Source organism: Nicotiana tabacum, chromosome 10 (assembly GCF_000715075.1).
Source record: "Nicotiana tabacum cultivar K326 chromosome 10, ASM71507v2, whole genome shotgun sequence".
Taxonomy (NCBI): Eukaryota; Viridiplantae; Streptophyta; class Magnoliopsida; order Solanales; family Solanaceae; genus Nicotiana; species Nicotiana tabacum.
In genome coordinates this window covers 141,470,751-141,497,839 of record NC_134089.1, presented here as the reverse complement: position 1 = coordinate 141,497,839, position 27,089 = coordinate 141,470,751, and the positions used below count along the sequence as shown (strand labels likewise).

Below are 27,089 nucleotides of genomic sequence, written 5' to 3'. Positions count from 1 at the left end.
ACTGAAGTTGTTCCTGAAGGCATTGATAAAAAAGTTATTCCTGAAGGCATTGAAAACAAAGGTTTGACATTGGATGACTTTGAGCTGCCAGAAAACTTATCACAGTTGGTCATGTATGGCGAGCCCATACGAGATGAATCAACCCCTGTTCATCCCGGTAGAACAAGGCAACCGGGAAAACATGCACGATCACCTTTCACATCTTTGAATAGTTCTGGAGGCAGCACATCTGTTGGACCTAAATTTTTTTACCTCAAACACCCCTTCACAAGTGTCATAGGTGAAAATGTAGATCCTGAATTGACAGAAAGGTTCACCAACTGATTATACATTCGTAGTGATAAAGTATCTAGGAGGTATGAATGCTTCATTTTACACTGTGTGTTCACCATTTTTATACTTTAAAATTGTAATTCATTTTGTAAATTTTTTGTATTTGATCATCTTTTTTTTGTTATTACAGGAGGAAATATTACTTTTCCAAGAAGGATAACCAAATCAAGCCTTGGTTGGATTTTGATTGTGAAAAAATTGATAAGAAGGACTGGTTTTATGACCTTGCTCACCCCGGACAAGTCTTCAATAACACAGTAAGTATAAAGAACATAATCATTCACAATATCTGTTTTGTCTTCAGCTGTGCAGTGTAATTATAGTTTATTTTTCAGCTATGATATGTAATTGTAGTAATATTGTAGACAACATATATATGTTACTATATTTATGTCTCAGCTGTGAAATTTTGCTTTTTATGGACCTTATGTATCATATGTGATGATGATTGTATGTACAAACTGGAATTTTGGTACTTTTGACTGACTTGGAATCTCCGTGTACCACAACTGTAGTTACCTTGTAGTAATATTGTAGAGCTTGTGATTGTGCCTATTAATATTAACTGTAGGTTGAACTTGCTGATTATTGGGAGCTTAAGTTAGGTGGTATGTTTCATTTGTTCCTCTGTATAGTGAATAAATGTAGACAGTGCATAAATATAGTTAATGTGTAGTTATTTTGTAGTCTGATGGGTCAATTGTACATATAGTACTTGTTCACTATGGTTCATACAAACTACAATTAAACTACATTTTGTGAGGAACTTGGACTAACTGTTATATTTCTGTTGTTATAGTGTAGCTAATTTGCTGTTAGAGTTTTTAATAAATTCAAATTGTAGTTAATCTGTAGCTGTCTTGTAGACAAGTGTGGTTACACCGTACCTTATTGTATATGTTTATTCTATTTTGGCAGCACATTGATGTTATTATGTATTATCTGCGAAAAAGAGGCAAATATGGCCCCAACAATAATACTAGGTTCACAACCACGGATTGCTTGTTCAAGACAAAGATTGAAAGAATCTATGACAAGTTCATAAGTTCTCCACCGGAACAAAGGTATTCGGTTGTTAAACCCGAGGATGATGTTGGAGAATATATTCTTGGGTACAGAATTCTTGCTAATGTTGCCTGGGATCTTGTTGACTATGTGCTCATGCCTGTGAACCTTGTAGAGAACTTCCATTGGTTGTTGCTAGTTTTTGACATAAAGGACAGACAACTTTATGTTTATGATTCCATGGTGAGAGCAAACCGTCATAAAACAGTAGAGACATTGGTTGACAAGTTTTCAATCATTATCCCTCTGTATTTGTCATGCACTGGTTTCTATGGTAAACGTAAAGACATTAACTTCAAGAGCACAAAGGCATACATCGAAAAACCAGTTACGGACCCTCTCGACATACAATGGATGGTTGCTGAGATTCCACAACAAAAGGAAGGCTCAGTGTAAAAAAATAATCTCCCTTTCTATATGTTTATTTTTTTTATTTTAATCATTTGTTATATAATAAAAAAATTCTCATCTTATGCAGCGATTGTGGTGTATTTGTGGCTGCATTTGCGGAGTATGTTAGCCTTGGAGATTTGGCAATCCCAAAGGAAGATCTTTCTGATATTGACCAACACCGTAGACGCTATGGAGCTCTACTGTGGGACTATGCAACAAAGAAGCAAGAAGTTGGGTCAATCAGTGAGAGTGAGGTTACTGGCAGGCTAGCAAGGAGGAAGGGTGCTCCGGCAAAAAACGAGAGGACTAGAGTGCAACGAAAGAAGAAATAGACTATTGTGTTCCTAGTTTGGTCTGTGAAATTTGGTAGTTGAATTGGAAAACAATGTAGGAAATATGTCGTTTTGGTTTTCTACAACACTTTTTGTTGATTACATTATACTCGAGTACTCTGATTACATTTTTACAGCAACAACTTTGTCTTACAATTTGACTTTAATCTTCAAGTTATTTTTATAAATACCTTCAAGTGCCAAGTAATATCTGTATATAACTGTCATTTGTTACACAGCAGAAAGATAAAATAAATACAGGAATCATATAAATAATTTAGCCATTTTTTATCAACAAGGTTTATCAAAAAAATTCAATTTATCTACATTTAAACTACGTCAAACTACATTTTAACTACAACTCCTCTACATATGAATAACAGGACTACAGTTCTAACACAGTTAAACTACATATTCATTACAATCTGGATACAATTTACGTTGAATGCATTCTTTATTAATATCAGTTTTTTTGTATACAGTAAATATTAAAGTTTAACTATTCTATAAAAAAAAAAGACAACTTTAGATGCTTGACAGAATACATAAAAATATAAATAGTGCAGATACACAAATTGATGTTTATACTTCTTATTCATCTTCAAAAACTTAAACAATTACACAAGAAAATCCGATAATTTGAGCTCACTAACATTTATTTTGAATAACTATTCTAACTACATGATATTCATTTCTTTTTCGGCGCATTCTTGCAAGTTCTTTTGTTATGCCCTTCACCTCCACAATTACCACATGACACCTTGTATTTCTTTGACTTTATTTCATCAAATGTTTTATATCTTTCCTTGTGAGGTCTCCCTGGCTGCCTTTTATCTCCCGCCGGTGGCTTTACTACCTCATCCAAAATATGTTGTGGCACTTCCCATTTGCCTTCATCAGGAAGAGGATTTACTGGCATTTCATAGGTAAGCAGAAGGCTCTTCCTTGTGTAATACGGAGAGCAATAGTTTTCGTATGTTTCATTCCTATGCCTTAATGCTGCCAAAGCATGTGCACATGGAAGTTCATCAAGTTGGAATTGTCCACAACTACATTTCTTATTTTCTAGACACACAATGTACCGCTTCACACCATCTAACACAATATGTATATGATCTGTTGAAGCCCTCACCTACAATTGAAGACCAAACAGAAATAATAATACATCAATCATTAAAATAGATTATCAACAATTTACCTACAAATCAGCAACAAATATATTACAGCTCATCTACAAACTATTATTACCGACAATTTGACTACAGTTTAACTACAATCTGGAAAAACTGCAGCTAGTACTTTTTTGATTCTTCTGCACCAAAAAAAATATCTTACCCTTAGTTTCTGAGATAATGTACTGTTGTCTTCCAATTCTTTGTTGTATTTGTGACCAAGGTATGTGAAAGTACCCTTTGCCTTCGATAACTTTTCTTTTGTCCAACGTTCAAGAAGAGTCCTCATATACTCAAATAGATCAAATATTGGAAGCTCTCTTGCATCTTTTGTTACAGCATTCAATGACTCGGCAATGTTTGACGTCATAGTAAAAGTTCTATTCACCGTTGCATGTACTCTTGACCATCTATGATAGCCAATATCATATAGGTAAGACTTTACACGCAGGTCTACCTCTTCAATCTTCAACATCCTTTCATTAAATTCATCCATAGTGTATGACCGTGCTGTAGCAAAGTACAATTCATGTAATTGTAGATGTCCCTTCTTGAATTTTGACCTTATATTTGTCCATATATGCCACATGCAAGAGTAGTGTGTCAATCCCGGATAGACAACTGATGTTGCCTTCAGTATACTCTCATGCCTATCTGAAACAACACACATTGAAGGTCTTTCACCATATGCCTCCTTGAATTGCTCAAAGAACCACTTCCAAGACGCGTCGTTTTCAGAATCAACCACAGCATATGCCAAGGGAAAAATAGTACCTACATTTTTAAGACATAAAATATGATTAAATAACAACTACAATATATATTGAGAAATATAGACATGTTAACTACATTCTTTTATATAACTACAAAATAACTACAACATAACTACAATTTAACTGCATTTTAAAGACTATCTACAAAATAAGTACAAAATTATTCCATTATTTACCTGCTGCATCCATGGTGCTTGCTATCAGCATAATCCCCCTGTAGGCTGACTTTAAGAATGTCCCATCAACCACTACTACCGGCCTACAATGTTGCCAACCATTTATTGATGTACAAAGAGCAACAAATGCGTATAAGAAGCAATCATCTGCTGCCTTCTTCAATTTAACAACAGAACCAGGATAATTCTTCTCAAGAATATAAAAATATTTGGGTAATTTGTTGTAGGAGTCACACGGATTCCCTCTCAAAAACTGTAAAGCTTTTTCCTTTGCTCTCCATGCTTGCATGTAGCTTAGGTTCAGTCCATGTTCGGATAACATGTCAGTTTGTATGTCCTTTGGTGTGTAAACGGTCTTAGGATCACAATACTTTGGAACGACCTTGCTACCAAGTACTGCTGCAGTACGTTTGCGCTGTATGAATGTTTCGTCCATTAGGCAGCATGTGTGTTGACGGCTGAAACTTCTTATCTTGAACATTGCCGAATCACTAATTGACGTTGCCTTGAAATGCCATTTACAGCTTTCAGCAACACATATAAGCCAGTAGCTACAAAAGAAATACAATATTTACACAAATTTATGAAAAAACTACAATTAACTACAAATTGACTACAATTTAACTACAATTTATAAAACCCACCTATCTTCAATCATACACTGATTTTGCTGATATATTATCCACAAATAACTACATACCTTCTATGACTAGATCTTTTTACTCTGAACTGGAACTTGTGCATCATTGAATAATTCTTCATTGCAGCAGCTACTGTTTGTTTGTCCTGATAAACTTGTCCTTCTTCAATATATGTTTGCGTAGATTCAGTTATTATTTCACTTTGATATTCCTCTATAGCTGGTGAGGATGGAAATTCAAGTAAGTTTAGGGATCCAGACGAACCTGCAAACAATAAATTCATAAATGTAGTTTCTATGTAGATAATTTTGAAAGCAACATTGCTTTATCCTTTTCAGTACTATGTGAGCTTTGTAGTTTAATTGTAGGTAATTGTAGTAATATTGTAGATAACATAGTAACACCATAACTCTCTGCAATGTCGAATCAAACATACATGCACTGGTGCTTTCATTGTTGATTGCCAATTCCATATTGAAATCTCTTACGCTTATACATAAAGGATACGAACCTAAGTTTTTATTCTCCTTTTTGGTTTCCATGTAAGCACGAACCCCCATATCATTCCTAATCTCCATTGGAGGACAATTCTCGTTCACAATGTATTTGATTTCTATAATTTTATCCGATGTATCAATCGATAATTGTTCTGCAATTGTAGAACTGAGAATTCCGTAGTTTGCATTATCATCTACCACAATGGCATCAACTTCAAAATCTCTAAATCTGCCATAGTTATCCCAATTACCATTCGATTTCAGCATTATTGGGATTTTTGACATGATTTCGTGTAGTTGATAGGAAAAAAGACGAAGAAGAGATATAGTTTCTACAATTTGAATACTGATATCGACGAAGAGCAATTTTGTACAATTTGAGACGAAGAACAGATATAGTCTCTCTTCAGTAATTGTACAATTTGATTGCGTTTTTTGTGAGATCTCTTTCTGTTGAGGAAGGAGAGAATTACGCAACTGGTGCCTTCATCAGGAAGATAGATCTCCTTCATTTCAAAATTGGAATAAAATCCTTGACAGAATCACATCAGATTTGGTGCCTTCATTTTAGAGCTTTTTTAATGGCAAAATCTACCTATTTTTGGATTGGTATATAATTTGTAGTAAAAGTGTGGACTACATGGGTAAATAACAAATTATGAACATTTTTGGTAATAATGTTTGATATATGGTATAGATAGGTAAAAATTCCTTCAAAATTTAGATTTCAATTACAGACACTCGTCGTTACGACTATATAGGTCGAATTGGTTCGAATTTTATAATTATCAAATCAAATTAATTATGTCGGGTTATTAAATTTAAAGACCAAACCAAACTAATAAAACTCGAATTTTTCAATAGAATTTTTACCTTCTATAGCAAAGGTTAATACTTTATTTATTTTAAATAAATACCATTTAAAGAAATTATATTCTATAGATACCTTTTCATGTTTATAGCAAAATATCTAATTTTGGTTACCTCCTACCCTAAGCCACTAAATACGCTATTCAATTACACTATTTTCTTTCTCTTTCTACTTTGATACATGCAATTCTCTTCCCCCATTACCCGAAAACACGATGCTCAATCTCAAAATTCCTCTCACCATAAATATCCAGTGAAACTCCTTGCCATCGCAACATTTGATAATACATAGTCAATTATAGGATTCGCACCAGTCAAAAACGCTAGAAATTCCCGCTCTTTTTTCTTTGGAGAAAGAAAAAAAAACCAAAGCGTTACTACTAAAAAGTATTTCAAACTGGCGATCGACAACCAAGATATTATAGTCCGTGAAATCAAGCCTAAGAACAAGCGAATCATGGTAAAATTCAAGAAACCACCTATCGTCTTGACTTCTGTTATATGGTTCCAGTGGTGGGAACAGTGAGATTCAAGGTTTTTGCTCGACGGTAGATTTGTCGAAAATTAGGATTTGTTCTTGAACAAAGACGACGGAGTTTGGGACTGAACAACTTGATTTTCTATTAATATATTTCAATGTATTTTCAACATATCACGCTGTATTTTCATGTATTTCATTGTATTCATTATCTTTTTTTTCATTGTAATTCAATGTATCTCGCTATATTTCATTGTATTCACTGTCTATTTTTTATTGTATTTCAATGTATCCCGCTGTATTCTATGTATTTCATTGTATTCACTATCTCGCTATATACCATGAATGTATTCATATATTTTTTTTAATTAATATAATTTATAAATTCGGATGTATTATATAATTTCTCTAAAGATTGTAAGTTTTTGGGATATTTTTCGATTAAGAACCCTTTTTATAACTAGAAATACAAAATTTGTGTATTATAATTGAGTTTGTCGAATTATATTAGGAGTCTATTATGCTAATTGATTCACTTTCCGTTTAAAAACAATGTAATCGCCTGTTTCACGCTGTGCATACAGTCGAATACAATAATCTGTCCAGCTGTAATCTCATGTTTCACACCATGAATACAGTTGAATACACTCGAATACAACGACTAATTAACTGGACTTCCCTGATTTACGCCTATTTTTGCGAGTGTATTCATGAATACAGTAGCTTAAATACGTCTAATACATCTTATAACAACAGAAAACGTATCTACAATCCGTAATATAGCAAATGGTATTTGTAGATAGCTAATTACCACTAAAAGATAGTGCTTTATGAAAATTTCTCTTAATTAAAACCAAACCAAACCAACTATGGTCGGATTTTTTTTGCAACACCAAACCAAATCAAACCAAATCATAGTCGGGTTCTTTTTCTCGGTTTGACTCGAATTATCGAATTGGTGCGGTTTATTGGTTTCCTTTGTACACCCCTACTCGTCACCTTATTTGAATTCACTACTAGAAATCCGGTAAAAAGCGACCACAAAAAGCGACCAAAGTTGGTCGCTTATAGGTTTAAAAGCGACCAAACATGCCTGGTCGCAATATTGCTGGTCCCTTTATTTTAGGGACCAAAGTTGGTCGCTAATTAGCGACCAACTTTGGTCTCTAAAGTAAAAGGACCAAATATTCCGGGTAAAGACTATAGCGACCAACTTTGATCGCTTTATTATTTTAATAATATAATTTTGGCGACCAAAGTTGGTTTCTAAATGTAAATACGTTATTTATTTATTTATTTATTATTAATCATAAAAAAGCGACCAACTTTGGTCTCAAATATTATTCCCTCCGTGCATAGCAGATCATCGAGAGTTTTATTATTGTTCGTATTTACGGCTTGTTTATTAGCACGAAAACTAATGTTCTGAAATGGGCACTAATAAGATGCATCATATCTAGCCCATGCCAGGGGAAGTGAATAATATCCCAATAAAGTTGGGGTCTATTTAGTGGGCGTTTGAACATCAGAATTGTAAAATTTCAAAATAGGGTGAAAAAGATTTTCAAGTTAAAAATGGTATTTGAAATTTTGAGTTGTGTTTGGACATGAATATAATTTTGAATTATTTTTGAAATTTTGAAAAACAGCTTTTTGGAGTTTTTCAAATTTTCAACAATTTCTAAAATGCATCTTTAAGTGAAAATTAAAATTTTTATGAAGAAACACTGATTTCAGAAAAAAGTAAAAAAAATTTGGAAAAAAAGAATTTCGTTTTATGTCCAAACAGGCTGTTGGAAAAAGACATAGTGGATCATCATAATTCTTTTATGAATGAGCAAAGACTTGCGTTGCCACAAGTCCTATGAGATCATAAGGTCTTTAATTAGACAAATTGTATAATAACCTGGGAACAAAATATACAGAAATCATAGTGGATCACCAGGAGTTTATGACACATGGACTTACTTGCATTTGCCACGAGTCATAGGGTATAATCAGAACTTCAGTTCAAAATTATGTCACAATTTTGGTACAAATTATTCAGAAATCATGATGGATAATCAAGACTTGTACAAAAATTTCATCGACACAATTTTTTCTTCAAAAATTATCCAAATTTGATATCCAATCTTGTAATATCGATCTCATTAATTTCCGATAGTTAGATTAAATCTAAACTTTCAAAAATCAATACAAGCACCTTGCCCTTTTCAACATTTTCAATAAACCTAACAATGGTCTTCTGAAAAAGAAAAAAAAAAGAAGCCTAACAATGGTATTCATATCATATGATTAATAAAATAATTATTTATGATATGAATTTTCCCTGTAAAAAAGCGCCACCACTAAAGTTTGAAATCACAATCCCCCGCCAAACCAAATACTGCTCAATTTCTCATTCTTTGTTCCCCAATCTCCCATTATTGAAGAGCGGAACAATGGAGAGTGGAATGATATCAGTGGATCGTTGGAGCAGGGGAAGCCAAGTCTACTTCCTAACTCACCTTCACGCCGACCACGTACGTGGACTTACTCCGAACTGGACACGCGGACCCCTTTACTGCTCACGCATCACTGCTAAGCTCTTTCCCATCAAATTCTCAGGCTTCGACCTTTCTCTCATTCGCATTGTTGAAATTGGTCACTGGCACTCTGTTTCTCTACTGTCTCCTTCCTCTGGTTCTTCTACTACTGTCTATTTCATGGCCATCGATGCTCATCATTGCCCCGGTATATCCCTGAAATACGATCAACCGCTTTGTCAATTGTCATTTCTTTTTTTTGCTCATCATGTGTTTGGTTAATTTCCCATGCGTTTCAAGCTTTTATGTGATTTAATCTCTATAGCTCCCTGCTGGAATAACATCAACGGGTAGTTGCAATTTACGCGCGGATAGATGTTCACCGACAAAACTAGTTCTAAGTTTGTCTTTATTTCTTTACATAGACAAATGAATTGACCCATTTTCATATGTTCTTTTCTCAAAATTTTGAACTGTTAAGAGATATTGATACTACGACTATAGTAATATATCGCATGGAGTATTATTACTAATTGCCCCTTTTTTTTTTTTTTTTTTTTTTTTTTTTTGAGCTTAAATTGCTAGCGGTCTTTCTGAGTTTTTCGTCCACTAAAGTGAAAACACTGATACCAGGAGCAATGATGTATCTGTTTCGTGGTGAATTTGGCTGCACGCTCTATACTGGGGATTTTCGTTGGGAGAGAACAAGTGAAAGAGCACAAAATGGAAGGACCATGCTGCTTAATGCTCTGAAGGATTTACAGCTTGACATGCTTTACTTGGATAATACTTACTGTAACCCTACATACTCATTTCCTTCTCGTGAAGTTGCGGCTAGACAGGTACATTTTGTAAAATCATAATCGGCCTTGTGTCTCATGTCATATTATAATTCCCTTTTCAATCTCAAACTGCAAAGTTCCAACTTGTAGAAATTGTTTAATAATTGTGCTGTTAATTCCAACGTGATACATGTTTGATGAAGTTACAGTATAGAGCACTAATAGATTGGTTTAATTTCTGATCAATGATTTCAGGTTTTAAGCATCATATCTAGTCATCCTAATCATGATATTGTCATCGCTGTTGACACACTGGGGAAAGAAAATCTTCTGCTGTATATATCACGTGTCCTGAAAACAAAGGTACATTTCTATCTATATGAAATAATCAGAGCTACTATTTCTTTTGAGTCAATATTATGAGACACCCAAAGTTTACCAGAATTATACAACTTTATCTTTATGATCAGTAGCAATGCAGTTATTCCTGGCAAGAAGTTTCCATATTCTATTGTTTGGAGGTAGAAATACTAACTTAGGATACCTGATACCAGTAGATGGGCATATCTCTCTCCTTGGTTAAATATTTATTTCTTGTTCTAAAAATCGCAATTTCAAGTGACAACTGGTTAGTAAATTTTCAGATTGTTTTCTTCTGGATAGCATAATTGTGTCATTACCCAAAAAAAAAAAAGATTCCTTTCATTCTTTGCTCTTGGAAACTGCTGTCCCATTGGCAAGCTTTATGCTTCAACTGCTCTTCAATTGTCTTGCAGATTTGGGTGTGGCCAGAACGCTTACAAATTATGCATCTTCTTGGGTTCCATGACATTTTTACAACTAAAACTTCAGTAACAAGGATTCGTGCTGTTCCTCGTTATAGTTTTAACATTGAAACTCTGGAGGGACTGAATGCAATATGTCCAACCATAGGGATCATGCCATCTGGTCTCCCGTGGGCACAAAAATCTGCCAGAGGGAAGGACAACTTTTCATCTACGTGGCACACAGATATTACCACCCCCATTAGCACAAGCAAGACAAATGGAGGTTCATTAACTGCAGGGAGTTATGATAAGTACATATATACAGTTCCATATTCTGATCACTCATGCTTTCCTGAGTTACAAAAATTTGTTGAGTTTCTCAAGCCAATTAATATCAAAGGCATTGTATCTTCATCTACTTCTTATGTGGAACCCCTTTACCACTTCGGACACCTTTGTCGGACCCAGCAAGCGTCAGAGTTCTTATTTCAGAAGCTGAGAAGTAAAGGATGTGAAAAAGTTGAAGTTATTCATGCAAAGTCTCCCTTTGGAGACACCGGTATAGTGCCATTAGGGAGGGAAAGGAGAATAAGACAAATTTTTAGTACAGGTAATCATGTAAGTAGGGTGAGGTTGTTGAGAAGAGAGAGGCAAGGAGTAAAGATTGTGGACAGAGATCCTGATTAACCTTAGCTATTTTTAAATACACAGGTTCTGAAGTTATTCCATTGTGTGTAATGATGTAGAACTTCCTTCCACCGTAAAAGAGTCAGTAGAAGCAGAAAAGGAATCTTATCTTAGATTATGACTTGTATATCTAGATCTTCTAGAAAATTAGAAGAGTTCAAGAGTTCATTTTCTTACTCGGTCTCCACATACATGACAGATATTACTCTGTAAAGCTTTTCTTAAGGCTTGTGAACAAGGTAAATATCTTTGTATTTTGTGTTAACATGATTATTCTTCATGTACAAATGCGTCGTCCTTAGAAGAATTAAGAGCAAATTATACTCTTTGATCTGTCCTGTTTGTTACGAGAATTCAATTGCTTGTATATTAGATCAGATTACATTCAATTGCTTTGTATATAAAATCAGATTGCATAATTTGCTACTGGCCTCCAAGGTATTGTTACTTGAAACAATCTTTGATACTTGCTTCAAAATTTTCTTTGATAGGTTGCCTCAAAGATAATTCACACATTTGAATGTGACTTTCTATTTCTTTTTGATAATTTATGCTTGTATTCAGCAATTCCTTCATCTGGATGTTTCTGGCTCTCTCTCTCTCTTGAAGTTCGAGACCTCCAGGAATTGCTAGCCGATCATTCAAGTTGATGGTGATTGGTGTGTGCAACCTTGTATGGTTGCAGACCCGATGCTTCACTAGAAATTCTGGTATAGGAATTCTTACATGAAAAATCATTTGATATCTCCTTCGTCTTTGTGAACTTCTTTTAGCAGGCATTTAGTTGTTGATTCAGATCAAGTTGGTTTGAAGGGAGTTCAGTTGACAGTTCTTTCTTTAGTTGAGTTAAATACTTATATCGAGTAGCGTTGAAGTGTACATTCTTTTAGCCTGACAAATGCATACTCTTTTTGTAAACTATTGTTTGATGCATAAAATATGTTAATACATTGTGCATGGGTGGTGACAAATGTTTCTTTATGATATTTGTTGATAAAAGAAGTTACATATTCTGTGATATATAAATATTCTTTTCTACTACACCACAAGAAAATTACCCTTTCGCATGCAAGTAACGAAATTAAAGAATCCTCCTTGTCCCTTTGGAAAAAAAAGAGGAAAACATACAGCAGGTTAATGTAAACTTTATTTTGAACTAGTACTTTGCGATTTGCAAGTATCCTTCTGGATGAGAAAGAAAGAAAAGAAGAGAAAATGATGTAGCTATTTGATATCGGACTGAGTCTTTGCTTTCTGGATGAATCCTAAGATATAATCTTCCAACAATCAGGTAGTGCAGGAGACTGCGGCTTCTTGTCCTTCATAATCAGTCTTTTGAGGTTCCAAGGTGTGTTTTCATTCTCATTGGTTGACACTGACTGGTGTTATTACTTGCTGCATGAATTTACAGCGTAATTGTGGAAAAACAAAAGTTCTAGTAGTCAACTTTTGCTGGTTTGGCTGATTAAGACTACCTTTTCAGCAGTATAGCAAAAAATTTAATTTCTTTCAGAGTTTTCCTTCTCCTTTTTACTTAGCATCCTTTAGCTTGGAGTCTTGGACTTCTATCTCCCTTAAAGAGTGGCCCCTTCTTGTAGGAAATCGCTTCATTAGTTTTAAGATTAAAATGCTTGATTTGTAAATTTTAAGCCATCCAATTTTGATTATATATGTAACATCTTTATCAATTATTCCATTCTGGATGAAACGAAATTAGATAGCATTTGAATTGTTTGCATATTAGCTACCGCAATCCATTTGGTCTCATCTTTATGTTGAGCAAATTGAGGATGAATACTGTAATCCTCCTTAATTCGGATTTTGATTTGACAGTGTAAGCAAGTTCACCTTGGCTGAATTGGGAAGTTTTTTGGTCATATAGAAAAAAATGGTCTTTGGGGAGGTGGGATTAATGCTGTATTTTGTCTCGGGCCTTAGTGGGCCTAACGGGCCGGGCCTCGCGGTCCCGGGCTTCGTGGTCCTGGGCTCTGGCGGTCCCGGTCTTCGTGGGCTCAATGGGTGGAACCGGCCCGTGACGGGCCTAAGCCCACATGGTCCTGTGCTTAACGGGTCGGGCTCGTGGGCTTCGCGGGCCTAGCGGGTTTTTTTTAAGACAATTTCTTGTAGTTCATGGCTATATAAAAATATATATGTAGTATATATGTATATCTAATTATTAAAGTGCTTGACGAAAAAGAAAATAACAAAACAATAGTAAAACACTAAATTGTCATGCATAATATATTTTCTTGTAGTATATTATATTGTATCTTATGTATATATATTCTCTTATATATTTTCTTGTAGTATATATATTGTATCTTATGTATATATATTCGCATAATATATTGTATCTTATGTATATATATTGTATCTTATGTATATATGTTCGCATAATATATTTTCTTGTAGTATATATATTGTATATTATGTATATATTGTAGCATAATATATTTTCTTGTAGTATATTATATTGTATCTTATGTATATATATTCTCTTATATATTTTCTTGTAGTATATATATTGTATCTTATGTATATATATTCGCATAATATATTTTCTTGTAGTATATATATTGTATCTTATGTATATATGTTCGCATAATATATTTTCTTGTAGTATATATATTGTATATTATGTATATATTGTAGCATAATATATTTTCTTGTAGTATATATATTGTATATTATGTATATATATTCACATAATATATTGTCTTGTAGTATATATATTGTATATTATGTATATATTTTCGCATAATATATTTTCTTGTAGTATATTATATTGTATCTTATGTATATATATTCTCTTATATATTTTCTTGTAGTATATATATTGTATATTATGTATATATTGTAGCTTATAAATAATTCTAAGTATAGACAAAGAAATATTGCGAAAAGAAGCTCATGGGTAGAAGCAATAAATTTTATTACCAAAAAATGGCATATCTTTCTTAGTCATCCTTCCCCCAATGGAATGAGCACAACAAGGTACTAATACCACCATTAGAAGGAAAAAACTAAGGAAGATGTGCCAAAATACAAGTTACATATTATTCTATGTATTATCTCTAACAAATCTCATAAATCCTTCAAGGTTCGGAGGAGGTTGCGTTGGTGGTGGTGGAAAAGAAGCTTGTTCATCACCACTTCCGGGCGAAGCCGAATCCTCCGCAAGTTCCGCTATCATTTCTTCATAAGCTTCATCTATCGCCGGTTGTGCTTCTGCAATTCCAAAGTTTCTTCTTTCCGAGCGGATCCAATCTCTAAACAATACTGATTTTTCCAAGCTATCCCTCATAGACGCTCTATGATCACCTATTTGCAGTCTTGCTTGACTGAAAGCGCTCTCTGATGCAACAGTTGAAGCTTGAATTGATAAAATATCCCGAGCCATCCTTGCAAGAACAGGAAAATGTTTTTCCCTTGCCTTCCACCATTCCAAAAGATCAAAAGAGCCGTCTGGATTCTCCTTTTCAAGTCCCTGAGACAAATAAACTTGAAGCTCATTTAGATGTGAAGTTTCATCATAATTTTCACCTTGAGACCCCCTGAACTCCGTCCAAGATTTAAGAGCTTTTAAGCCCACAACTCTTTTAGAGGATTGTGAGCTAGACGAAGTAGGGGTTGAAATAGTTGGCCTAGCATGCTCTAAGGCAAGTTGATAAGCATTATAAACTGTTTGAGCGTTAATCTTAATTGAAGCTTTTGCATCTGCAAGTGTCGCAATTTCCTCATTTGAAAGATCTAAAGCCTTATAAATATTTGAATACCAAAAATGAGGACCTCCCAATTTCATTGTAGGATTTAGCATTGCAGCAAGACCATAAATAAGAGGGATATGAAAAAAATATTTTTTAAACTTTTGTTTCATTTCATTTATAGCAAGTTCATAAATATCCCCACCCTCACTAAATTCAACAAACAAATCAGGTAGTGCTGCAATATAAACTAAACAGTTTGAAATAGTAGGATAATATTGCCCAGAAAATGCATTTGTAGCAATTTGAAAATGTTCTAAAAAATCTAAAAGAATTTTAACATTAGTCCAATCTTGAGTGGTAAGCATTTCATCATCATCCTCACCACCTACCCGAGAATTAAACGTTGCATTAATTGAGTTTCTATATTCATATGCTACTACTAAACTTTCGTACATACAATTCCATCTAGTCGGGCAAGGTTTAGGAACCTTTCTTTCTCTAAGGCCATATTCATCACATTTTTTAAAATACTCTCTAAGTCTACTTCTACGGTTTGAATAAAAAAGCCAATTAAGAGCCATTCTAACCTTTTCAATTTCTATGTTTAATATTCGCATACCATCACCGACAATTAAATGATAAATATGACAAATACATCTAACATGGAAAATATTAGTAAATGCAGGATTTAGTGTTGTTGTAAGCATGCCTATAGCACTGGTGTTACTAGAAGCATTATCCATTGAAATTGCCATTATTTTATCGCTAAAGCAAAAATATCTACAAATATCTGCAACAGTGTTAGCTATAAACTTACTTGTGTGACGCGAATTAATTATTCTATATGCAATTATGCGTTTTTGCATTATCCATTCCTCATCTATCCAATGACTTGTAACAGTTAGGTAATCACAATCATTACCACTTCTACCAATATCAGTAGTAATAGAAATCCGATTAGGTATATGAGTAAATAAATACCGCAAATATTGTTCATATTCATGTTTGAATTTATAAATATTACTCTTAACTGTTGCGCGAGGCCAACCTTTATAAGTAGGATTAAACACTCTTCTAATATAATGAACCCAATTAGGATTAGAAGCAAAAGTATAAGGTAAGCACATAACAGTAATCATCTTTGCTAATTCTTCACGATCTCTATTTGGATCGTAATATAAAATACCTCCGGTGACAGTGTTAATTCCTGGTTGAACTAGATTTGAACCTGTACTAGGGTTAACCGCAGAATCTACACTTGTCCCCTCTAGCTGCGCTTTCATTTGAAAAAATCTAGCCTTATCTCTAGGGTGTGTTTTTATGTGCCTAGTCAAACTACCTGTGCCGCTACGGTCTCCAGTATATTTATGCGACATTAATTTCCCACAAGTTTTACACTTAGCCTTATTTTGTTCTCTTACTTGAGTAAAAAAATTCCAAACTAATGATGTTTCTAGGCGTTTAGCAGGTTCTCTATTAAAAGTAGGAGTTTCTACAGGTGGGTCGACCGGTGCATCACTTGGGTTATTAAGAGGACTAGTAGGTGTATCATCTAAATCCGGTGCTTGGGTTTCATCATCATCCTCATTTTCCTCATTATTTTCTAAGATGGTTTCATTAGGATAAAGAACATTCATAATTTCATCATCTAATCTTTCACCTGGTGCAACATTATGATAAAATTCACTATCGGTAAATTGAAAACAAGGGTGATCACTATCAAGAATTACGGAAGGAGGATAACGTCTAGGTTGGCGACTACTTTCAACTTGCTTATCTTTTCTAGGTCGGGGAGCCGGGGGAAGGGTAGTTGGTTGGCCACTACTTTCACCGGTTTTATCTTTTCCTTTACCAAACATTTTTTTCAAAGTAAATGCCATATTAATTATAATTATGCAAACTAAACCACACAAAAATATATTCTAAAAACGTAAGAGTTGAAACGAGTTTACCGGATTGCCGAACAACTTCTTGAAAATTGAAAATCGTTGAACACTTGAAAACTTCAATTCAATAACTTCACAATTTTTCACGAAATTTCAACAATAAATTAAGTAATTATAATAGAGAGATTGAGAGAGATTGAGAGATATTGAGAGATATTGATGAATAAAAATGAAAGAATGAGGGGGTATTTATAGTTGAGAAATGGGGAAAAGTGTAATTATATAAAGTTTGGGGTTAAAATAAAGTTTGAGGGTCAAATGGCCATTTTTTAAACTTAAAAACGGTCATATTTTCAGCCCAAACGGCTAGATTTTAAATATGGCCGTTGGAGAATTTTAATTTTTTTTTTTTTTTTTTACAAAATAGCCGTTGGGCCCGCCAGGACCGGCCCAGGCCCACCTGCCGTTCCCGGGCTAAACGGTCCCGGGCTCGTGGGCTCAACCTTGAAGACCAGCCCGTGACGGGCTCAGGAGGCCCACCAAGACCGGCCCACCCAGGACCGGCCCACCAGGCCCGTTAGGACCGCGGGCCCGATCCGGTCCGGTTCAGGCCCGCCCACCGAGCAGCCCTAGGTGGGATTGAATTTATTTACATTCTAAAGTTGGTGCCCAAGTAATCAAAGTAAATGGTGAAATGATTCTCCCCCAAAATTGAAATTAATGTTTGTTGGAAAAATTTGGTACCCCTCCGGTCCATTGTAAGCTACCAATTTGCTTTGGCACATCCATTAAGAAAATACTAACTCTAGACGAAGATAGTTAGTGTGACTAAACCACCCTTCATTAAATATTGCAAAATAGTTATAGTAACACTTCTCTTCTCAAATATGAAGAGTAAATAACTTTTTAAAAATACGTATATAAGAATAATTTTAAAAAATAAATAAATTTTTTCTTAATTATATAAATGAATACTAATTTTGGATCAAGTATTACGTATTGTCCACTTCTTCTGTACCCAATTCGCACGAAATGGGAAAGTGGATGTGGATGGTTGGCCAATGAATTGTGGGAGTACTGCCCACCAGTAGCAACTTAATCGTTATTCGTTACGTTTACTAGGTATTCATTGCTTTCTTGGACAATCAATTAATGACAATTTGGTGTTTCAGATATTTGGTAAATCAATTACTATAATCAATTAATTTGGTGTTTCATAAATCAATTATATCAATACAGATACTCAATTTCTAGCGCGTTGTTTTAGAAATAATTTGATGTTTCACATACTCAATTTTACTTGTCACTATTTTAAAAATATATTTTTATTTTTATTTGTCCACTTTCGCATATCAAGAGAAAAATATATTGTTTTTCTTGTTTTGCTCTTAACATTAAATACTCATTCTTAATGATTTTTCAAATCTATTAAAACTGTACATCATTTAATATGAGTACTATAGTAAATTATATACTTTATTTATTATTTTTCGAGGGGGGTGAAAACTAAAGCGTAACAAATAAAAGTGAACGGGAGAGTATTTGGTAAGAAAAAACTACTGCACTGGATATTTGGATACACTTGAGAGGTTGTAGGCTCAGCATTTATTGTTCTCCACTAAGAGTTAAATGGGTGGCTGAGACTTATTCAAATTGATAGTGACTTATCAAATCATGGTTAATGCTAATGTTTGATGTATTAGTCCAATGGAATTATCGGATTTAGCTAAACTAGGTGCCTGTCATGTGTAACTTTGAACCATCTCCATTAATTTGCCAGTGCTACAATGGGTGAATACGAAAAATCAAGAGCCTTGACTTTTCGTCCTCATAGATAGCACGTGGGAGACTCTTCCAGCTGTGTTTTCCCATTTGTTAATAGAATGACTATAATGCCCCCTCCCTGGATTGCTCATAGTTCATATTTTAAAGAGAAATACTTCTATTAATTTATTTGTTGTGAAATGAAATGCTAGGACTAGCTGATGGTTGAAAAAACAAATTCACACCTCATGATATTCTGCATCAATAACATATTCCCATTTTAGTGGTTGACTCATTCTAGATGAAACATTTCGCCAGTTCAGCTATGTCATAATTGAACTCTGATGTTGTACCACGAATTTAAATATTTGTCTGGAATATAATGCTATTAGATCTGGACCGGCAACAGAATATCCTATGTCTGCTATGGACTCTATATTTGAAAATTATGGTGCGCCAAGAATTTTGGTTAATTTTGGGTTCTCACCCTAGAAATATGAGCAGATTGATCAAATATCTTGACCCTCTAATTGGAATTTACGCAAGGTAAATCAGGTCAATTTTGAATATTTAAACAATATGACAGTGAATTTTATTTAGACTCTGATGTAAAATTTTCACCAGAAAATGTCACAGTGATGAATGTAAACATGGTATGATTGTCAGCACAAAATTTTATTTTCGTCATTAATTAAACAACAAACTCAGTGTATTTCCATAAATGAGGTAGGGTAGGGGAGTGTGTACGTATACCTCACTCTTACCTTATAAAGATAAAGAGCCTGTTTCCGATAGACCCTCGGCCATTTTCGTCATTTAATTGGTAGTGAAAATTAGTTTGTCCTCCTGTTTAAACAACATTTTTTAAGTCAATTATTTCTCTAAGTACTTCTTCCTTTTATTTAATTTTGGATTATGGAGAGGGATGATTAAGGGTAATAAAGTCAATTTAGGATTGCCCTGTTGACTCTGACGCCAGACCAAAAGTTTTCTTTTCCAGCAGTCATATGAAAGTTGTCCATTTTGAAGAACTGACCCATTCTTCAAGAATGGCTTCTACTAAGAATATATATATGCAAATCTCCTTTGTTCTATAATAGCTTTGTCCTCTGTGTAAGCTCTGAGCAGCTATGGACAACAAAAACAATTCTTTTTTATTCCTTTCTTTGCTGTGCTTATGCTTCTCTCTCAAAACCCATCTCTCCTTAGGAGCTGACACCATCTCTGCAAATCAATCCCTCTCTGGAGACCAAACAATATCCTCTTCAGGTGGGAACTTTGTGCTGGGATTCTTCAGACCAGGTAATAGTTCCAACTATTACATAGGCATATGGTACAAAAAAGTGACTGAAAAAACTCCTGTTTGGGTTGCAAACAGGGAAACACCAGTTTCTGATAAAAATTCTGCAGAGCTAAAAATCTTGAATGGTAATTTGGTACTGGTTAATGGGTCTAATACTTCAATTTGGTCCACAAATATTAGTTCTAGCAAGTCCAATTCTGTGGTAGCAGTTCTCCGAGATGATGGTAATTTAATCTTGAGAGATGGGTCTAATTCAACACCACCCCTTTGGCAAAGTTTTGATATCCCTGGCAATACTTGGTTGCCTGGTTCTAAACTTTCTTACAACAAAATCACCAAAAGAAAGCAGCTCCTTACATCATGGAAGAGCTTGGAAGATCCTTCACCTGGGTTGTTTTCTCTTGAGCTGGATCCAAATGGTAGCCAGTATATTATAAGGTGGAATAGAACTGAGCAATATTGGACCAGTGGACCATGGAATGGCCAAATTTTCAGTGGGGTGCCTGAGATGAGGGCCAACTATATTTACAATTTTAGCTATGAGGACAAGCCGAATGAAAGCTATTTTACATATTCTGTTAATAATCCTTCTACCATTTCAAGATTCATTATGGATGTCTCTGGACAGATAAAGCAACTCACTTGGTTGACTAATTCAGATCAGTGGAATCTGTTCTGGTCTCAACCAAGATCACAATGTGAAGTTTATGCTTATTGCGGACCCTTTGCTACCTGTCGGGAGAACTTGCAGCCCTTTTGTAATTGTTTGGATGGTTTCAAGCACAGTTCAGAGGCTGATTGGAATCAAAATGATTATTCTAGAGGCTGTGAGAGGAAAACGAAGTTGCAATGTGGCAACACTAACGGGGAGAAAGATGGATTTTGGATGCATACCCAGATGAAAGTACCTAAAAAATTTCAACCTGTTGCTGCTGGGAGCACTGAAGAATGTCAATCAACCTGCTTGAATAATTGCAGTTGCACTGCTTATTCTTATGACAATTCGTGCTCAATTTGGAACAGTGAGCTCTTGGATATGCAGCAATTCTCACAAAATGAGGGTAAGGGCAAGACGATCTTTGTCAGATTAGCTGCATCTGACATCCCAAAATCCAAGAGTAAAAAGGGAATTGCAATTGGTGTTTCTCTGGGGTCTGCTGCTATCGTAGTGGTCCTTTTGGGCATTCTTTTTGTTATATTCCAGAGAAGACGTAGGCATATTGTTGGAAGTGGAAAAACAGTGGAGGGTTCATTGGTGGCATTTGGTTACAAAGACTTGCAACATGCTACCAAAAATTTCTCAGAGAAGTTAGGGGGTGGAGGTTTTGGTTCTGTTTTCAAAGGGAAACTGTCTGATTCATCTGCTATTGCGGTTAAGAGGCTCGATAGCATCAACCAGGGAGAGAAGCAATTTCGAACGGAAGTCAGCACAATCGGAACAATCCAACATGTTAATCTTGTACGCCTTCGTGGATTTTGCTCTGAAGGTAACAAGAAGCTGCTGGTTTATGATTACATGGAAAATGGTTCCCTGGATTCACATCTTTTTACCGAGAAGCAGTCAGATGTTATGGATTGGAAAACAAGGTACCAGGTGGCGCTGGGGACAGCTAGAGGCTTGACTTATCTCCATGAGAAGTGCAGGGAATGCATTATACACTGTGACATAAAGCCTGAAAACATCCTTCTTGATGCACAATTATGCCCCAAAGTAGCAGATTTTGGCCTGGCAAAGCTTGTTGGGCGCGACTTTAGCAGAGTGCTTACTACTATGAGAGGAACAAGAGGTTATCTTGCACCTGAATGGATATCTGGGGTGGCCATTACAGCCAAAGCTGATGTTTATAGCTATGGTATGATGCTTTTGGAAATCGTATCAGGGAGGCGAAACTCGGAGCAGTCTCAAGATGGAAAAGTGAAATTCTTCCCTAGTTGGGCTGCACGTGTATTAGCTGATGAAGGCGACATCCTTAGCCTATTGGACTATAGGCTGGAGAGAGTTGCTGACGCTGAGGAGGTGTCAAGAATATGTAAAGTTGCATGTTGGTGCATCCAAGATGATGAATTACAAAGGCCCTCAATGGGGCAGGTTGTTCAGATTCTTGAAGGAGTTTTGGAGGTGAATTTGCCTCCTATCCCACGCTCTCTTCAAGTTTATGCAGACAACGATGAGCACATAGTTTTCTTCACTGAATCATCCTCGAGCCAGACTAGTTCACAAGCTCAAAGCAAGACTTCAAGTGCAACATCTCAATCCAAAAGCACCACGGAGTCTATGAATTCCAGGTCTTGAAGAGGGCTCTCATTGGTAACTAATTCGAATACCTATGCTTAGCTCTGTATAATCAATTATTGCTTAGCCCTAGCATCGTCTGCTGGGTTCACTACTTGTTATTCTGTTTCATTTCATGCTTTTGGTAATTTGTATCAACTATTAACATTGATAAACGCTTGCCCCCGCCTCTGTATGGCCTTAAAAACCTGTGTCATCTAACTAACTTATTCACATTTTGCTTGAACTTTAAAGTTTTTTCTTTAAAATCAATAAAAGAAATGAATGAACAACAAGGGAACTACCCAAACTGGTGGATTAGTATTTAGTTTCTATTACAGATAGGCGTAGCAGTTGTGTTTTCTTTTTCTTTTTGTTCCTTATGAAGGAGCGGTAAATGAGAAATAGCGTTCACCGGCAACTCTGCGACCTTGTCTTTGAGAAATATCACTGTCTTGGAGTTTTAAATTCTACAATATCCTGGAGGTTCACTTGTAACTCTACGAAAAGTGCCTATTTGTGAATTTTCCCGGTAAATAGACCAGTTGGGCCTAAGTCGAAGACTTCCCAACGCTCCAACCAAAAGCCCTTCAACTGCAAGTTCCAATAAAATGGCACCAGGTGACAACATATAATAGGAATTGGCAATATTTTGAGCCTTATATTAGGTTTGACAAGATAGCCACAAACAATTGGCATTATATAGCCAAATCCTAAAAAAATTATTCTCTTATATATTGTCTCTCAAACAATTGGCCCCAAACCGTCTGCTCCCCTCCCCCCACCCCCCCTTCATGGCTCACTTCTCTTCTTGTTCACTGCTTCCCTCTCCCTTTCTCTCCTTGTATTTCTTCTTTATCTCTTCTCTTTCGCTCTCATAGTTTAGCAAAAATTCTTGCAAATTATGCAAAAAAATAGTGGGATGAAAAGGTAACATCAGAGAAAATCATAAGCAAACACCAAGAGAGAAAAAATACATTTCAACTTTGTTTTTCTTCTTTCTTCTTTTTGTTTTTGGTTGGGTTGAACGAGTGAGTGTGATTGAAATTGATTGAAAATACCTAAACGGGGCTATATACAAAATTTAAGCAAGATTAAAAGTGATTTAGACTGGTTTCAGATAAAATTACAGACCTCAAAATCCAACTACGACATGTGTATATCACGTTGTATATCGTGTATATCACATAAAGGTTTTTAAGGACCCCTATTGTATCACTTTGTATATCGTGTATACAACACACTTTTTTATGGATGCCCGTCTATATCACATTGTATACTGTATATATAACATAAATTTTTATGGATATACACAGATACACATGATATATATGAGATATCACTGATGTACATAGAGATATACACGAGATACAATGGGGGATACAAATATGGAGTCGTCTTGAACATGAGTTTTCAATATGAAATGTGTTACACAAAACCTAATTTCTAGGATGATTGTTGTTATGAGAGAAGAGAGAGAGGGTTTTAAATATTTTTTGCTATTTTTAAAGAAATTTTTATGGGGCTTATTTTTAGGATGGAACTTTTAGAAGAGAGAGAATAACTTTAAACTACCATATCATATGCCAAATCCTACAACGTTGGCTTTTTTATGCCAATTGCTTGACCTAGTTATCATGCCATGGTATTGGGCCCAATATAGTACCCATTCTATTCTTAAGGAGGGTCTTAGGGGTAGATGCACAAATAACCCATTCTTAGGGATACCATTTAGAAATTAATCGGTACTTATTTTGTTTTGAATTTTGAACTAAATTTTTTAATTTCAAGATAACTCTGGACATGTGTATCCCGAAAAGTTAAACTAAAAAACTGACATTCAGAACACACTGACTAATTCCTTAATAGCAACGGTGACTAGTTGGTGTCATTTCTAGCGGCCCCAATCTCAAAGGAAATATGTGCAATAAGTATAAGGCAAAGGATAATTTAAAAAAAAAAAGTTCAGTAGAGATGGCATATCTTTTTGCAATTTGCTATTATATGCGAGAGTGATTGTGTGATACAATTGGCTTTTCCTCTTCCTTCCCGTAGCGCCTAATTTAAGGCATACCAAAAGAGGAGAGGGTATTCTTCCAATAAAAAAGAGAAAGGAGAACTTTTCCAGAAGCAAGAGTGCTAAGCAAAGGTCATATGACATGTAACACAGAAAACAGAATATGATTGAGATCAATGATTAATGTCTTTTAAACGCATTGTTTTTGCAGATTAATGAAGTTAGGTTTATAGCATGTTTGGCCAAGCTTCTCCGATCCTAGAAGTATTTTTTTCTTTAAAAAAGTACCTTATTTTTTCAAAGTTGAAGTGTTTGACAAAACTTTGGAATAAAAAAAGTGCTTCTGAGGAGAAGCATAAAAAGGTAGTTTATCTCCAAAATATTTTTTTGAAAAGTACTTTTGAGAAAAATACACTTAAAAGAAATTTTTAAAAGCTTGGCCAAACACTAATTGCAGCTCAGAAGTGCTTTTCAAATTAATTAGCCAAACACAAACTACTTTTCACCAAAAATACTTTTGGAAAAAATACTTTTTAAAATAACCTAATTTTTGAAGCTTGGCCAAACAGACGTTAGCTCAATAAGAATCAATATATAAGTAGATAAACTATCACATAACACAAATAAGAGAAACTAAAAAAAGACACATTATAGCAAGAGATTTTTATAGGGGCATTTGCATCTATACTCATTTTTTCTGTCACATTTTAACTTGTGCCCGCTTTGTAAAAAAATTGCAAGTGTACCCGCTTTTCACATAACTTTAGCATACGGGGCTGAAGTAGCAAAGGCAATCATGCAAAACTTCAGCATTCTAGTAGCCGGCCCTGAAGTTCAGCTCTAGAACTAAAGTTTTTGAGTTGTAACTGGAAACTTCAGCTCTAGAGCTGAAGTTTTTTACCACCTATTAATATTACATACTAGAGCTGAAGTTTTTTTTACCACCTATTAATATTACATACTAGAGCTGAAGTTTTTTTACTACCTATTAATATTACATACTAGAGCTGAAGTTTCTCAGTTACAATACAAAAACTTCAGCTCTAGAGTTGAAGTTTTTGTTTTTGCAACTAGCGAACGAGATGAAGTAATTTCTCATCCTTCAATTGCAACTTCCACTCTCTTTTGATTGAAAACTGTTGTTCCTTTTTATTTGTCTTCCCAATTCGGTTTCCTTCCTGGTTTTTCTCTCCAATCAAACAGACTGATTTATGATGTGTATTCGCATGTTTCGGTCCTTTAGACTATATAATATAAAAGGGGTGGATAAATTGAAATGGGAAACTAGGCGCATATATTTTTATTCCTGAATTTTCATCGGCAGAATGAACAAATAAATAATTTTGTTACAAAAATATCCAACAGACAAATTGAACGTAAAAGGAAAGAAGAAGAAACGAAGGAGAAGAAGGAGGAGGAGAAAGGGGGCTGAAATTGTTTAAAAAGTGAGTACAAGTTAAAAGTTTTTAAAAAAATGGGTATAGGTTAAATGGGGGCGACCAAATAGGGTTCCCGTGCAATTTTTTCATTTTTATATTTCTATACACTATATGAAACTATATTACCCTCCCTACTCAAGTTTTACTATAATTATATTTTATATACTCAATTAACATTTATGTACATTTTAAGGGGATTAATGATAATAAATAATGTCCTAAAATAACTACCGTATCTTTCACTCTCCCCACATTTCTCTCACCACATCTCACCCCCACGTATCTTGCACTTACCAACGATTCCACCATTGATAACTATTAAAAAAATTTGAAGCTTTGAATTCGAATTTGGGTTTAAAAAAAAGAAGAAAATAGCCTCCATTACGTGTAATGCAAAATAGATTTGCTCGATATAGTTTTGATACTGAGAATCACTAGTACGATCTCTTCTCTATTTGAAGGAGAAACTTTACAATCTTTATAATCAAACAGTTTCGTTGCTTTGGCCAGAAAAAATAAAATAAATAAATAAAGATAGAAATTAGTTTACATGTGTTGAATTGTTTTTTTGTAAGGACAATTCACGTTAAGCTAACATATTGGCAGATGTAAGATACAAGTGCATGAAAGTGAAACAATATTGTTTGAATTAGGTGTTGTTGCAAAAATTAAGAATTCTCTCTCTATCTCTCAATCCCTAATTTCAGTATTGTAAGAGCAAAGAAAAAGAGAGCAGCAATTCCACCATTGACAACCATTAAAAAACTTTGAAGCTTTGAATTTTAATTTGAGTTTTTAAAAACCATTATTTGTTTGGATTGAGTGTTATTTCAAACAATTGGGAATATAGTTTGGAGTTTATAGCTCAATTTTAAGGGTGTTTTGGTGAAGATTAAACTTGATTTTGGTTGAATTTCAGATTGAAACTCGAAGAAGAAGAAGACATGATATACATTATATTTACGAAATTGTAGTAAAATTCTAGAAAAATTGTATTCTGTTGTTTATATATATAATATGAAAGTTGAACAACATTGTATAAAAATTATATTTAAGTTGTATGATATTGTAGTTGTATATAACTGAGTAGAAATAATGTATGAAAATTATAGATAAGTTGTATAATATATAATTAGTTTTATGAAATTTATTTTTACTATGTATATAAAATATACAAAAGACATATTGTTTGTATAAAATTTGTATTTAA

The 27,089-nt window shown here is 34.6% G+C and overlaps 3 protein-coding genes across 3 annotated transcripts; 2 read left to right on the top strand and 1 right to left on the bottom strand.

The window, feature by feature from the left end:
• Window positions 1-2,811: 2,811 nt before the first annotated feature.
• On the bottom strand, window positions 2,812-5,667 carry LOC142165425 (uncharacterized). The gene is made up of 5 exons (XM_075223983.1): window positions 5,322-5,667; window positions 4,945-5,149; window positions 4,245-4,795; window positions 3,459-4,069; window positions 2,812-3,255 (listed from the first exon to the last, which is right to left on the bottom strand). Exons 1-5 carry the CDS (start codon window positions 5,665-5,667, stop codon window positions 2,812-2,814), a joined length of 2,157 nt encoding a protein of 718 aa, XP_075080084.1.
• Window positions 5,668-8,816: 3,149 nt separating this feature from the next.
• LOC107826278 (uncharacterized) lies at window positions 8,817-11,870 on the top strand. The gene is made up of 4 exons (XM_016653240.2): window positions 8,817-9,463; window positions 9,889-10,097; window positions 10,293-10,400; window positions 10,814-11,870. The coding sequence occupies exons 1-4, from the start codon at window positions 9,022-9,024 to the stop codon at window positions 11,489-11,491; spliced, it is 1,437 nt and encodes a 478-aa protein (XP_016508726.2). The 5' UTR covers window positions 8,817-9,021; the 3' UTR covers window positions 11,492-11,870.
• A 7,954-nt stretch (window positions 11,871-19,824) lies between these two features.
• LOC142164780 (G-type lectin S-receptor-like serine/threonine-protein kinase At2g19130) lies at window positions 19,825-22,631 on the top strand. Its single transcript, XM_075223369.1, has one exon. It carries the CDS (start codon window positions 19,979-19,981, stop codon window positions 22,442-22,444), a length of 2,466 nt encoding a protein of 821 aa, XP_075079470.1. The 5' UTR covers window positions 19,825-19,978; the 3' UTR covers window positions 22,445-22,631.
• Window positions 22,632-27,089: the final 4,458 nt, after the last annotated feature.